The sequence below is a fragment of the Chiloscyllium punctatum genome, chromosome 3, assembly GCF_047496795.1.
Source record: "Chiloscyllium punctatum isolate Juve2018m chromosome 3, sChiPun1.3, whole genome shotgun sequence".
In the NCBI taxonomy this organism is placed as follows: domain Eukaryota; kingdom Metazoa; phylum Chordata; class Chondrichthyes; order Orectolobiformes; family Hemiscylliidae; genus Chiloscyllium; species Chiloscyllium punctatum.
Window position 1 is genome coordinate 93,292,540 of NC_092741.1, and position 14,124 is coordinate 93,306,663.

The window sequence follows — 14,124 nt, forward strand, 5'->3', positions numbered from 1 at the left end:
ATTACAAGCACAGGCTCTTTGCCCATCTTTCATTTGTTTTTCTTGGTCTCTTGGCAAATGTCAAATGTTTGGTGACAGTGCACCTGGAACTCTCCTGCATGGCAACAGCCACAGTAGCTGGCTCTAGCTTTTCCAATCACAGGTTCCTACCCTTCTGGCTTTGTTCTTTCTCCAGAGATTTTGAATCTTAAGGTGCAACAAAATCATTAGCAACAGAATCTGTGATTGGAGCAGAAGTTCCTTTCAGAGTCTGACTTCATGTTCACTGCTCCACCAACCACATTTCCAGAATCCATTCCTGCTCTCACTAATGGGAGAAATGAGATTTATTTTGAACCCTGTACAATCTGAAAGCCAGAACTTATATTTTATCATTGTAAATATTTAAACTCTTAGGATTTAAAAAAAGGAAATTTTAATCATGCCAGAGCTGCAGTTATTTCTCTATGAAGCATTTAAAACATGCCTGTTTAAATTCTCTCATACATTCTCAATGAAACAAAAACTGTTTATAAATATCCATATAGCAAGAATAAATGCTTCAAATAAGTTATACCTCTCTAAAAGAATAACAAACTAAATGGAAACAAGTTTTGATCTGACAAGTGCATGTTGATGTTTGTCCTCATGTCTTGTAATTAGAATCCCAATTTCTGCCTTTTTTTAAAAAAATCTTGCCTTACCTCAACTAACTGTTTAACCTATTCTTAGATATTGTTTGCTTTACTCAGAAATGCTAGCTACACTTTTTAAAGCCTCACAACGTTCAGTATAAAATGGATTTCTCCTGCTGCTTGAAGTGAATTTGAATGCAAGTAGTTTAATACAATGCACCCCTGGCTCCAGACTCCCAAACTCAGGATATAGTCTGTTTCGAATTGCTTGACCTCATCCCCGTATAATTCTCTAAATGTTTTCACCAACTAGAACTCTTGTAACGAAAAAGCAGTCTCCAGTTTTCAAGAAAAAACAAATTCAGCACTCATCATCTAAAGACTGATATTTCACCTTGAGGCAAAGGGAAAACTGCTTCTCAACTCACCAAGGACATCTGTTATTCCAGTGCAGCAGCAAGTACAGAAGCAAACAAGATCAATGTGACAAGTTTGGAGGAGACTGCACAGGAAAAACAGCCATTCTAATTTTCTTTAATATGAAAACAGATCCTTTTGTACACTTACTGAATGTTCTGTTACAATCTTGATAGACAAATTGGACTAAAACCAGAACTCTGACCTTCAGCTGAAGGACAAATTACACACACATGGTTATGGAAAAAAAAAGCAGTTTGAACTTTTATTTGGATGCATCTCATTAATAGTTTACATCGCTATATATCGAGTGAAACTAAATGCAGCATGATTTTACCAGATAATTGTAATAAACACTCAAATATTTGTACCCTGAATAAATTAGTACCATTCTGGACTGGTAACAGACTTGTTCCAAGTAGTTTCAAAAAAAATACCAAAACAAGTACCTGTATATCCCTTCCCACATTTGCAAAGCAGATTGCTAAAAAATAGTTTTGCTCTCTCTCACATACTGCTAGTAGCAGGTGACAGCATTAGTACCGCTAAAATTGTCAAAAGATCTGCAATTGAGCACCAGTTTTGCACAATATTCAACCAGCTATGTCATCCCAACTGGTGAAGCAACTGGTCAACAATTTTCTTTTCTTGGAAAGATCACTACAAAATAGTTTCTCATGAATGGTGCTCATCCAGCTTTGACAACTCTACACAATATGCTATAATCATTTTATAATATTCTATACAGCAGTTCTCATCAGACCCTCAACCATTTTTTAGACAGCTGTTGAAAATACATGTAAAAGTAAAATTAACTAGTACAACAGCTTGCTTCAAGTACTATGTTGATTATTAAAGCTCTGACTTATCTATCAATTTGAAAATCAGAGCCACTTCTACAGCCATTTCAACAGCAAAAAGTAAAACAAGTCAGTAAAAGACCAAGAGCAACCGAAGTGGAAAAATGTAAAAAAAAATGAATCTTGCATTAAAAAGCAGAAAATGAACATTTAGAGACCAGACTTCAGCGCATTTAAGGAACAAAAACTGAATCAAAGCAAGCTCCATAGAAGACATCACTATTTTAAATTTACTTCAGGAATTGCTTAAAAGTTAGTGCTTGAGTACACAGAATAATCCATACCAGTTAAATACACTAAATGGAATACAAAAGTGCACACAATTTGCCTTTGTTTATTTTTGTGAACTGAAATATCATTCAATGAAAGGAGGGCCAAATTACTGGCTTCTATATGCCAGACAGATGCCATGCTTCTATAGAGTGGAAGCAAACTTCCAATTCCAGACTACAAAATGAATTACCCAAGATAATCTCCACTTTGATGGGCGCAATGCCACATGTAACCTGAACAAGTTCAAGCTTTCTTTCATTTTACTGGCACTGACCAACCATTTCTGCATCAATAAATATGACCAATCACATACAATGCTGCACAGAATTAAAGGAGGTCTGGTAAGTGGCTATAAACAGAGTCCAGGAGTTTCTGACTGGCACCCTGACTCTTCCCTCCAGCAATCTCGAACAGCTTATCCAATTTGTCCTCAGCATGGGGAATCTCTTCTATCACTCCGAGCTCCTCCTGGTTAAGAATATGAAGTGTGTCATCAAATATAGGCTGCAGGTCACAAGGATCCAAACGTACCTGGCGTAAAATGGTGTCTTTCTTTTCTGCAATTTAGAATAGAAATAAATATTTAGGCCCATTTAAACATTTTGAACAGTTCTACGTAAAGAAGTCTCAAATGAAAACATTTGACAATTCGAAGTTTGCATTTAAAACAAAGATTCTCTCATGTTCGCTTATCTTTCTAAAAGTAATAAGTTCAGCTACGATACAATTTCATAGATGTCTTCTAATACCTGACCCACAAGGCCATGCTGCACAGAGAAGTAGAACGGCCAAGGAGAGACATGTGCATGTTATGGAATTGTTCAATTCTGAGGGCATCAGAAATAGACATTGACTATCATGACCCTCAGCAGAGTCCACAGAATGTTCAACAGAATGAGCCTGCCTCTTGCTGATTTTTTTTCCTCATGTTCAGGATGAGATCAGTCAAATGTAGTTGTTCTTTTGCCATGGCAGCTAAACATCAGTTCAGGTTCCTGAGAGCACCTGACTGGTCTTGTTACAAATTGAGCCATCAGTTAAGGCTTTTAAGATCCTAAACCTTGTATCAGTGTTCATCCATACCTTTGCATGTTCACTCCTGAGCCAAGGAATGACCACGATTCTGACTTATTTTAAAACTTGGGATTGTTGAATGTATAAATTGTTTTGCTGAACAAAGAAAAATATCCCAGTATTAACTTCACAAAAAAAGCACTGTAACAAGATATGGTCACCACAATCTCTCCAAAATCTACTGAAGGTTTTCTTAAAGGGATTATGCATCACTGAGGTCATGGCTTCACAGCTGCCCCTACCAGTAAAGCTTTAATAAGTTGTGGAGGAAGGTTAATACTGCTTTCAGTCAGCAGACAACTTGTTAAAGGAAACACTGTATAATCATGACCGAGTAACGGAATAGCTTAGGGCTCGTAGCAGCAACTTTAAGACACCATTACTTCCAATGACTCTCACGCAGCTCTAAATTATGAATTCACTTAAACCAGCTGTTCCTGGAAATGTCTTTGCAAATAAAATTTAAAATCAAATAAAATGGATGCAGTTCTTAAAATAAAAGAGTAGAATAACAGTGTATGAAACCATTCCTAATTTTAAATGGGTTTCAGAATTCTTTTCTTATTAAACTAACTAGCTGAATAACAGGTGAACTTTTAGAAACTATTACAAATAAAATAGAGTTTTTACCTTTGGAAATGAAAGATCCAGTTCTGCTGAGAACTGAAGATGAAGTACTGGAAGTTGAGTCACAGCGAAGTAGGGGCTCTGATTCATCCACAAAAAATACTTTTGTCTTGTCAGCTGAAGATGTTTCAACAGCGGAATTGGGAACAGCGGAATTGGGAACAGCGGAATTGGGAACAGCGGAATTGGGAACAGCGGAATTGGGAACAGCGGAATTGGGAACAGCGGAATTGGGAACAGCGGAATTGGGAGCGACTCCATTTTTATTGTTGACAACAGGAACAAGTTTCTCAAGATCCAGCTGGAAAAGAAAACATTTTAGATTTTAAAACATCTGCAAAATAAAGTAACTGAAACCAAAAAGGAATCCAAGCATGTGCATATAGGAAACAGACAAAATTGAAATAGTTGGAATAATTTCAGCTTGGGAAATGAAGATAAAGTTATTAGCCTTATTTAAATTACTCAAAGTTGCCAAGTGGGAATGAAACGAGGATTTGTTTCTACAACAAGGACTGTACAGAAATGGTAGCATTTCTTCTTTCATTAGATGTTGATAAAATTTTTAGATGAGGCTACAACATAGAATTGCATTCATGCTGAACAATAGAAACAATATACAGTAGGCAGAGTTGAATGATCCTATAATAATGAATCAGGTACAAGTTCTACAGATGGCCACATACAGTCATGTTTACTGTTAATCAGAAACTAACTAATTGAAAATAGTTTCTAAAAATATCCCTGAATGAAGCAGAAAAATGGCATGTCAGACAAGGCCGAAACATTTCCAATCATTTTTAGCTTGAAGCACCAAATTGATTATCCGGATAATCAATCACAGCATCATAAATACCAGTCCTCAACTAACCCCATCAACTAAATGTTCAGCATAGAGAAAATACCATGGGCCCCCGACAAGGCTTGATGAAGTAGATGCACTACATCCAGTAGAGTTACAATATTGACATTACTTGTTCACACAAAGAATTGCCCATATAATAACCAGTACCATAATATGCAAGATAAATCCAACCTAGCCAATTAACAGCCTGAGTGTACTCACGCTCAAAGTGTTGTAAGGTGTCATCATCAGTATGCTATCAAGCAACACTTACACAGCAACAACTGGCTCAGTTTTGATTTGGCCAGGGTTACTCAGCTCAGCCTTTCATTTTTAAATATAGGTTATAAATGAACAAAGAACATTACAGCAAAGGGTACAGGCCCTTCAGCCCTTCAAGCCTGTGACGACATATTTTGCCATTCCATTCTAAAATGGTCTTCAGTTCCGGGATCTGCATCCCTTTATTCCCTTCCTATTCATGTATTCACCCAGAATACCTACTCATAAAAGCTGACTATATTGGCCCCAGAAGCTACAGATCAAAAGTAAGACCAATTGTATTGCTAGCATAGAACTGAGAAATATTCACATAGTGTATGGTCTTTTCAGTTAATGATGTGGAGATGCCAGTGTTGGACTGGGGTGGACAAAGTTAAAAATCACAACACCAGGTTATAGTCCAACAGGTTTATTTACAAGTAAGGGCTATCAGAACACTGCTCCATCAGGTAACTAGTGGGTCAGGTATACAGGATACAAAATCTATAATAAAAGTTCAATGTGTCATACAACTGATGTGATGTATTAGACAAACCTGGATTGTTATGTCTTTAATCACTTAGAATGGGGATGCAGGTTTCAATTCATTAATATGTAAATGCCAGAATTTCTTTCAAGTTACAGCCCCAAGATAACTTAAGATTTTATTAGTGAATTGAAAAGGTGACATCTCAGCTAAGACAATACATTATATGTGTGAGGTTAGAGTCTGTCTGTATTCCAACCTTGAGTCAGACTGATTTTCTTTCTAAAGTAGGAATTTATAAAATATGATATGGACTTTCCACCTACAGCTTGAGTGCTTTTTGAACAAAATGGACTGTATCTGCAAATACAAATTGATGGAGTATATGTGTGAGTGAGAGGAGGGTGGGAAGAGGCATAGGTGGGGCAAAAGAGGCAGTGGGGGTGGGGGTGGGGGGGGGGGAGAGAAGAGGCAGATAGAGAGGTGAGAGAGGCAGAGAGAGAGTGGGGAGAGGCAGAGAGAGAGAGAGATGGGGGAAGATCCAGAGAGAGATGGAGTTGTGAAGAGGCAAAGTTGGGGGGGGGGGGGGGAGAGAGAGAGAGCAGGGGTGAACTGTGCTTGTATGTGAATGTGAGAGAGAGAGAGAGAGAGAGAGAGAGAGAGAGAGAGAGAGAGAGAGAGAGAGAGAGAGAGAGAGAGAGAGAGAGAGAGAGAGAGAGAGAGACAGAGGGAGAGAGAGAGAGACAGAGGGAGAGAGAGAGAGAGGGGGTCACCTGCAGTGACATGAACCTAATATCAGCAAGAAATTCTCGCCTAGCCAGTGAAACTTAAACCCCATGAATGAACAAAAGTAAAAATGCAATGCATTCCCTCAAGTCAATCAAGATGGTACTTAATGGCCATATTGCACACAAAGTCAAATAGAAAAACCAGAAGATTTACAGAAACTGAGCTGCTTTCTTTGATAAAAAGAACATTGTCTGATTCTAAGCACTATCATCAGCCTTCAGTTGCTCAGAGCCTTCAAGACATTTGACCTCGGACCTTCGGGTGACCATCCTCCAAGGCGGACTTCGGGACAGGCAGCAGCGAAAAGTGGCCGAGCAGAGGCTGATAGCTAAGTTCGGTACTCCTAGGGAGGGCCTCAACAGGTGACCACCATTGCACTATATACGCACACACACACTTCCACACTCTCACACGCACCCCCTCACAGACTTAAGACACATTGCACTCACTACACACACACACACTTTCTCACACTCCCAACCCCCAACCCAGACAGACAGACAGACAAACAAACAGACACACACACACACACACACATTTTGTGGGGTGAATTTGTACTTGCAGGGTTACATTGTACTTTGCTCAAAAACTGCATGAATTCATGTAAAACTCCGTTATCTCACTTTTTAGATTTGAATCAATCTAAACATCATGGCATAGACAGAGAACACAGGGGGTAACACCTTCAACATATTGTCTAGCTATCACCATTGTTAACAGCTAACCTGAGAATGCAACTTTTTAAAAAAAGGTTCTGTGATTTACACATGAAAGAAGTGAAACTGTCATGGTATTCAAACAGATGAAAGGCTTAACAGACAATCAATTTTTCAATGTATAATTTCAGTTACATCACACTTAATTTTTGCTATAAATTCTGTGTGTTAGGATTGAGCCCTCCACTACCACCTGATGAAGGAGCAACGCTACGAAAGCTAGTGTACTTCCAATTAAACCTGTTGGACTATAACCTGGTGTTGTGTGATTTTTAATTTCAGTTTAAAAGGCTTTAAGGAAAATAAGATCTTGAATGTGGTGTCCCAAGAGATTAAGACAACTCTATTTAGATGCTGAAAGTATGAATCAAGTCTAGCAAAGGAATCAGTTTTTGAGTTTTAAAATCGCTAATAATGTTTACACTGAGTCCATAAATAAATTATTTAAATTATTTAATCAGAGAATTACATACTTCTGGACAAACTATAGATTAGCATTTGGTGACAAATAAGTCAGGAATGCATTTCCTGCCAAAACTGCGGGTTGCTACTTCGTCGAAGCAGTGTTTATCCAGAAGAAAGTTGAAATTATTCAACATGACTCAAAGCTTATGAAGTATTATTTCCTGAATGTAGGCTCCTTCAGATCGAGTGTTCAAAATATACACCAAAAATTAACTCACTGTAACAATTTAACATCTGAAACTTTAAGAAACTGCATGATAAATAATGCAGTCTTTCTGCATTATTCATTCTTTTTGAATTTAAGCTCAACTATTGGATTTAGTTAATTATCTGTCAATTGGTCATATGTCAGTTGCTTAGAAATTTAAATTTCTGGGGCAGTTTCTCTTGGAAACATGATGCCAAATGTTCTTGGATGTTGCTTTGAATTGGGCTTAGTCCCCACACAGAATAGAGCCAGCATAGTACTTAATGTGCTTAAGATACTGATCAAAAGTGATGCTCAAAGTTACAGTTAATTTAAATGTAAAATACATTAGTGGGCGGCACGGTGGCACAGTGGTTAGCACTGCTGCCTCACAGCGCCTGAGACCCGGGTTCAATTCCCGCCTCAGGCGACTGACTGTGTGGAGTTTGCACGTTCTCCCCGTGTCTGTGTGGGTTTCCTCCGGGTGCTCCGGTTTCCTCCCACAGACCAAAGATGTGCAGGCCAGGTGAATTGGCCATGCTAAATTGCCCATAGTGTTAGGTAAGGGGTAAATGTAGATGTAGGGGTATGGGTGGGTTACGCTTCGGCGGGGCGGTGTGGACTTGTTGGGCCGAAGGGCCTGTTTCCACACTGTAAGTAATCTAATCTAAGTAATCTAATCTAATCTAATCTAATCTACATTAGTTTTGAAACCAGACCAAAGCAAAAAACTACATTGCACAAATAGTTGCTAGGTAATACAGAACTTAAGTCAAATCATGTAAGGTTTTGTACATTTGTGATTACCTCTCATTCTCTAAACTCCAGAGAATAAATGCTCAGACTAGTTAATTTTTCCTCAGAAAACAACTCCTCCATCCCAGCAAATATTTTGGTGAATCTTCATTATACTCAGGCAAACATATCTGTTATTAACGAGACCACAGCTGCACTCAGTATTCCAGATGGAAAAGGCAGAGCGATAGACATTGTCTGTATGAACTTCAAAAAGTGTTCAACAAGGTTCCACATGGGAGACTGGTTGGTAAAGTTTTTATCTCTCTACCCCCGAGGCTCCCATCCTCATTCCCAATTAAGGGCTTTTGCCTGAAACGTCAATTTTCCTGCCCCTCGGATGCTGCCTGACCTGATGTGCTTTTTCAGCACTACTCTAATCTTGATTCTAATCTCCAGTACTCACTTTCTCCTGGTTAGTAAGGTTAGATCACATGGGACCCAGGGGAACTAGCCAATCGGATACAAAATTAGCTTGAAGGTAGGAGACAGAGGGTGGTGGTAGAGGATTGCTTTTTAAGACAAGAGGCCTGTGACCAGTGGTGTGCCACAAAGATCACCGTTGGGTCCACACTGCTTTTCATCATTTATATAAATTGATTTGGATGTGAATTTAGATGGCATGGTAGTAGGTTTGCAGGTGACACAAAAATTGTGGTGTGGTGGACACTGAAGATCATCTCAGAGTATAATGGGACCTTGATTAGATGGGCCAATGGGCTGAGGAGTGGCAGTGGAGTTAAATTTAGATAAACGAGGGGTGTTGCATTTCGATAAGTCCTGCCCTGGTTTGCCTTATACACTGAATGGTAAGGCCCTGGGGAGCATTGCTGAACAAACAGACCAAGGGGTACTGATGCATAGTTCCTTGAAAGTTGAGTCACAGGGTGGTGAAGGCAGCGCTTGGCATGCTTACCTTCATTGGTCAGAACATTTGAATGTAGGAGTTGGGATGTCATGTTGCAGCAGGACAGAACATGGGTTAGAACACTCTTAGAATATTGCATACAATTCTGGTCACCCTTCCACAGGAAAGATATTGTTACAATGTGAGAGGGTGCAGAAAAGATTTCCAAGGATATGGAGCATTTGAGCTATAATTAGAAGCTGAATAGGCTGGGGCTTTTTTCTCTGGGGTGGAGGCTGAGGGGTGATCTTACAGATATTTATAAAATCATGAGGTGGATGGAATGAATAGCCTAGGTTTAAAGTGAAAGGGGAAAGCTTTACAGAGGACCAGATGATAAACTTTTTCCATGCAGAGGGTGGTATGTGTATGCAACGAGCTGCCAGAGAAACAGGGAAGGCAGGTACAATTACAACATTTAAAAGGCATCTGGATGGGTACAAGAATAGGAAAGGTTTAGAGGGATATGGGCCAAATGCTGGCAAATGGGACTAGGTCAGATTGGAATGTCTTGTTGGTGCGGAAAGGTTAGACCAAAGGGTCTGTTTCTGTACAGTACGACTCAGAGGTTAACTTTATCAATGATGGGGTAAAATGGAGGATTTAACAGAATCAAGACTTTTTGGAAAGCACACAGTAGAGTTAAAAGGGACAATTAGATCAGTTATGACCTTGAGTGATAAGCAGGCTTAAGAGGCTGTATGGTCAACTCCTGCTTTGATTTCTCAAGTTCTTCTATACAAGGGTTGAGAGGTTGTAGAAAAGCAAAGATGGAGACTTATTTACATGGAAGGATTGGAATGAGAATAAGAATTTTAAAATGAGGTATTGGAAGATCTAAAAACAATGTAGATGAACAAAAGCAGACTGATGAGCTGACTTGATGTGTTCAGCCAGTCAGGCTGAGATCAACTGAAAGGCTTGTTGGTGTCTGAGTATTGGAACAGTCCAATCCAGAGATGCCAAAGGACAAATGAATGAGTGCTTTTGGTGACAGTTGAGAGAAGGTGGGCAACATTACAGGGTAAAATGTGGCATTTGTCATGACACAGTATGTCCTAGGTTTAGCATGGAATCAAATAGTTCACCACAAGTCAGCATCAATATCATTTGCAGAATGTTAACAATTAGGTAAGAGAATAGGATACATGGAAAACGGGAGTCTCTGATAGGGACCTCGGTCTTCCCAATTAATTCTTCTTTAATTTAGCTGAAATGCAGACAAACTGATTACAGGCAACATTTCCATTCAATTCAAACTTAGGTTTGTGTGTCTCTGGCACCGGGTGTGGGGCTGAAGGCAAAGACTTTGCTTATCTTCCAGGTGTCAGGAATAGGGGAAAAAAAACCCTCTATACTGTGCAACATTTCCAGCTAAAAAACACATTTAAAAACCAATATTGCAGCAGAGCTAAAAATAGTAAATACTTGTTTAGAAAGACACCAGAAATTCCATTTGATTTTCCTGGAGTGCTTCATGCTTACAGCCATAACATACAGTGTAAAGTCCACATAGCAACATTCTTGATTTAAAAGAAAGTCACTATATTTTTTTAAAAAAAGAGATTTGTTTTGGTTAGTCTCAAAGTTGGCCTGTGTGCCATTTGAATTTGGGGAAAAACGGACTAAAATGGAAAATTGCACTAGATTTCAAACTTGCTGTCAGTTCATAGCCGATTGCTTTGTTCTACAGTTGATTTCAAATGTTCAAGCACTTCTGCAATTTTATATCAGCAACTGTACCATAAGGAGATGTAATGGCCGAGCTTTGGCAGTCAATACCAAAGGAATACCATTCATCGCATTGACAGCTACCTTGACCTTTGATCTTATTTTGCAAAACAAACTTGGAGTCATCAGGCATCTGACTCAGCACAACATTCTCTGTACGAGAAATCTGTGAGGTCTAGATTTCAATATGATTGAAGTAGCCTTATTGAAACATAATACCAAAGTCTAAGTGGATGGTTTATTGGCTCAGTGTCTGAAACAAGTATAAATAAGGAAACTTTATGAAAAATTCTATGAACAGAATGTTGAAATGAAGGTTGGAAAAGGGAAATGGGATTTGGTCATTCTACGCTGCCTGTCTTAACTGTACTCAGCAGAGAAAGGAGCACTTTTTAAACAGTGTTACATGTTTGAGTACACTTGATATGGTTCTGTAGAAAAAAAGCTGTGCAACAATATTACAACTTCTCTCTCGAACCACTTCCTCAATTCAACACAAATTATATTTCATTACGTCGAGTTGTTACTTACATAAGTTGTATTGAGTGACCACAGCTATATGTGCTCCTGCATATTTATCGCCCATCGCTCAAATAAGTCTTGTGTGAGTGACTACTACCATAAATTGCACATTTTAATGGAACTTAAACAGTAGCAAAACAGTAGACAATCTAATCTAGTAAGGAGTGGCATGGTGGCTCAGTGGTTAGTACTGTTCCCTCACAGCACCAGGGACTTGGTTTCAATTCCAGCCTCAAGCGACTGCATGTGGAATTTGCACATACTCCCAGTGTCTGCGTGGGATGCCTCCGGGTGCTCCGGTTTCCTCCCACAATCCAAAACATGTGCAGGTTATGCGTATTAGTCAGGGGTAAAATGTGGTGTAATAGATTAGGGGAAAGGGTCTGGGTGGGCTGCTCTTCGGACAGTCGGTGTGGACTTGTTGGGCCGAAAGGCCTGTTTCCACATGTAGGGATTCTATAAAAACAAATGCTTGGGAACATGCAGGGAGCAAAATGAAGGAAGAACGAAAAAGAACAGCATAAAATAAAATTATATCAATGCAGAACACATTGCTACAAGAAATGTGCTCTGCAGCAACCACCAAAATTAACTAAACCAAGTCTTAAACATGATGTGGAGATGCTGGTGTTGGACTGGGATTAAAAATCATACAACACCAGGTTATAATCCAATAGGTTTATTTGGAAGCACTAGCTTTCAGAGCACAGCTCCTTTGTCAGGTAGCTAGTGGGGCAGAATCATAGGACACAGAATTTCTAGTAAAAGATCAAAGTTCAGGTTGTAAGTTTGCTCGCTGAGCTGCAGGGTTTGTTATCAAACATTTCATCACCTTGCTCGGTAACATCATCAGTGAGTCTCCGGTGAAACTCTCGTGTTCTGTCCTGCTTTCTATTTGTGTGCCTTGGTCTCTTAAGGTGGGTGATATCATTTCCTGTTCTTTTTCTCAGAGGCTGGTAAATGGGGTCCAAATCAATGTGTTTAGTGATGAACTCCATCAATAAACATGGAACATTACAGTGCAGTGCAGATCCTCCAGCCCTCAATGTTGCGCTGACCTGTGAAACTAATCTGAAGCTCATCTAACCTACACTATTCCATTACCTCAATTCAACCACATTGATTTGGACCCCACTTACCAACCTCTGAGGAAGAAGAACCGGAAATAATGTCACATGGACAACTGCTGACAGATTGTGTTCTTTTTGAACGAAACGGAACAAATCTGCAGATATAAATCTGCAAATGCAAATTCACCCATAGACTGATATCTGCAGATACATTCAATTTTGTTCAAAAAGCGCACAATCTGTAGGCAGGCAGTCCATTGACATTTTATAAATTCCTACTTTGGAAATAGAACCAGTCTGACTCATGGTTGGAATAAAGACAGACTCTCATCTCACACCTTTAATTCATTGTCTGAGCTGAAATCTAACTTCTTTAAAAAATAAAACCTTAAGTTATCTCAGGAATGTGACTTGAAAGGAGTTCTGGGATTTACATATTAATGAATCGAAACCTGCAACCTTAAGTGATTAAGACTCAACAGCAATCTAGGTTTATTCAATACATCGCATCAGTTGTATGACACCTTGATCTGTTACTATAAATTCTGTGTCCCATGATCCTGCCCCTTCTAAACAAACATGTTGAACTATAACCTGGTATTGTGTAGTCTTAAACAGTCTATGAAAATTCTTTGAGTAAATCTGATTTGTTAGCAGTCAAATAAAAATCGAACTACTGAAATGACAACGGTGCACAGATAAATTCTAGAAATTGAACTACTGCATATACACGTGAATAGGTTGGTCTCATGCATAAGTCGATCTCTTATTTTTGATCAAAAAAACCTTGTATCTTCCATATACCTCATGTACAAGTCGACCCTAGTTCTTCACAGTTACCCAAATCAACAGGTATGAGTGTGTGTCTGCCTGTTATCAAACATGGCATCAAAACAGCATACAATAAATAACTAATCAATAAGGAATTAATGAAACAGAAGATTGCAAATTCTGTCAAGAGGAAACATAGAACAATACAGCGCAAAACAGGTCCTTCAGCCCTCGATGTTGCGCTGACCTATGAGCTAATCTGAGCTCATTCCCCTACACTATCCCATCATCATCCATGTGCTTATCCAAGGATTGTTTAAATCTCCCTAATGTGGCTGAATTAACTACACTGGCAGGCAGGGCATTCCACACCCTTACCACTCTCCGAGTAAAGAACCTGCCTCTGACATCTGTCTTAAATCTATCACCCCAAATTTGCAGCTATGCTCCCTCGTACAAGCAGACGTCATCATCCAAGGAGAAAAACTCACTTTTTCCTATCTAATCCTCCGATCACCTTGTATGTCTCAATCAAATCCACTCCTTAGCCTTCTTCTCTCTAATGAGGACCGACCCAAATCCCTCAGCCTTTCTTCATAAGGCCTTCGCTCCAGACCAGGCAACACCCTGGTAAATCTCCTCTGCGCCTTTTCCAATGCTTTCACATCCTTCCTATAATGGGGCAACCAGAACTGCACACAAGCGCACTAGATT

General features: G+C 39.3%; 1 protein-coding gene across 1 annotated transcript in view; it reads right to left on the bottom strand.

The window, feature by feature from the left end:
- Positions 1–1,268: 1,268 nt before the first annotated feature.
- Positions 1,269–14,124, bottom strand: part of tnfrsf21 (tumor necrosis factor receptor superfamily, member 21) — a 77,108-nt gene continuing 64,252 nt past the window's right edge. The window contains exons 5-6 of the mRNA XM_072556551.1: positions 3,869–4,166; positions 1,269–2,721 (exon numbers count right to left, since the gene is read on the bottom strand). Coding sequence (XP_072412652.1) covers positions 2,492–2,721; positions 3,869–4,166 — 528 coding nt within the window. The 3' untranslated portion in view covers positions 1,269–2,491. The remainder of the gene's footprint in view (positions 2,722–3,868; positions 4,167–14,124) is intronic.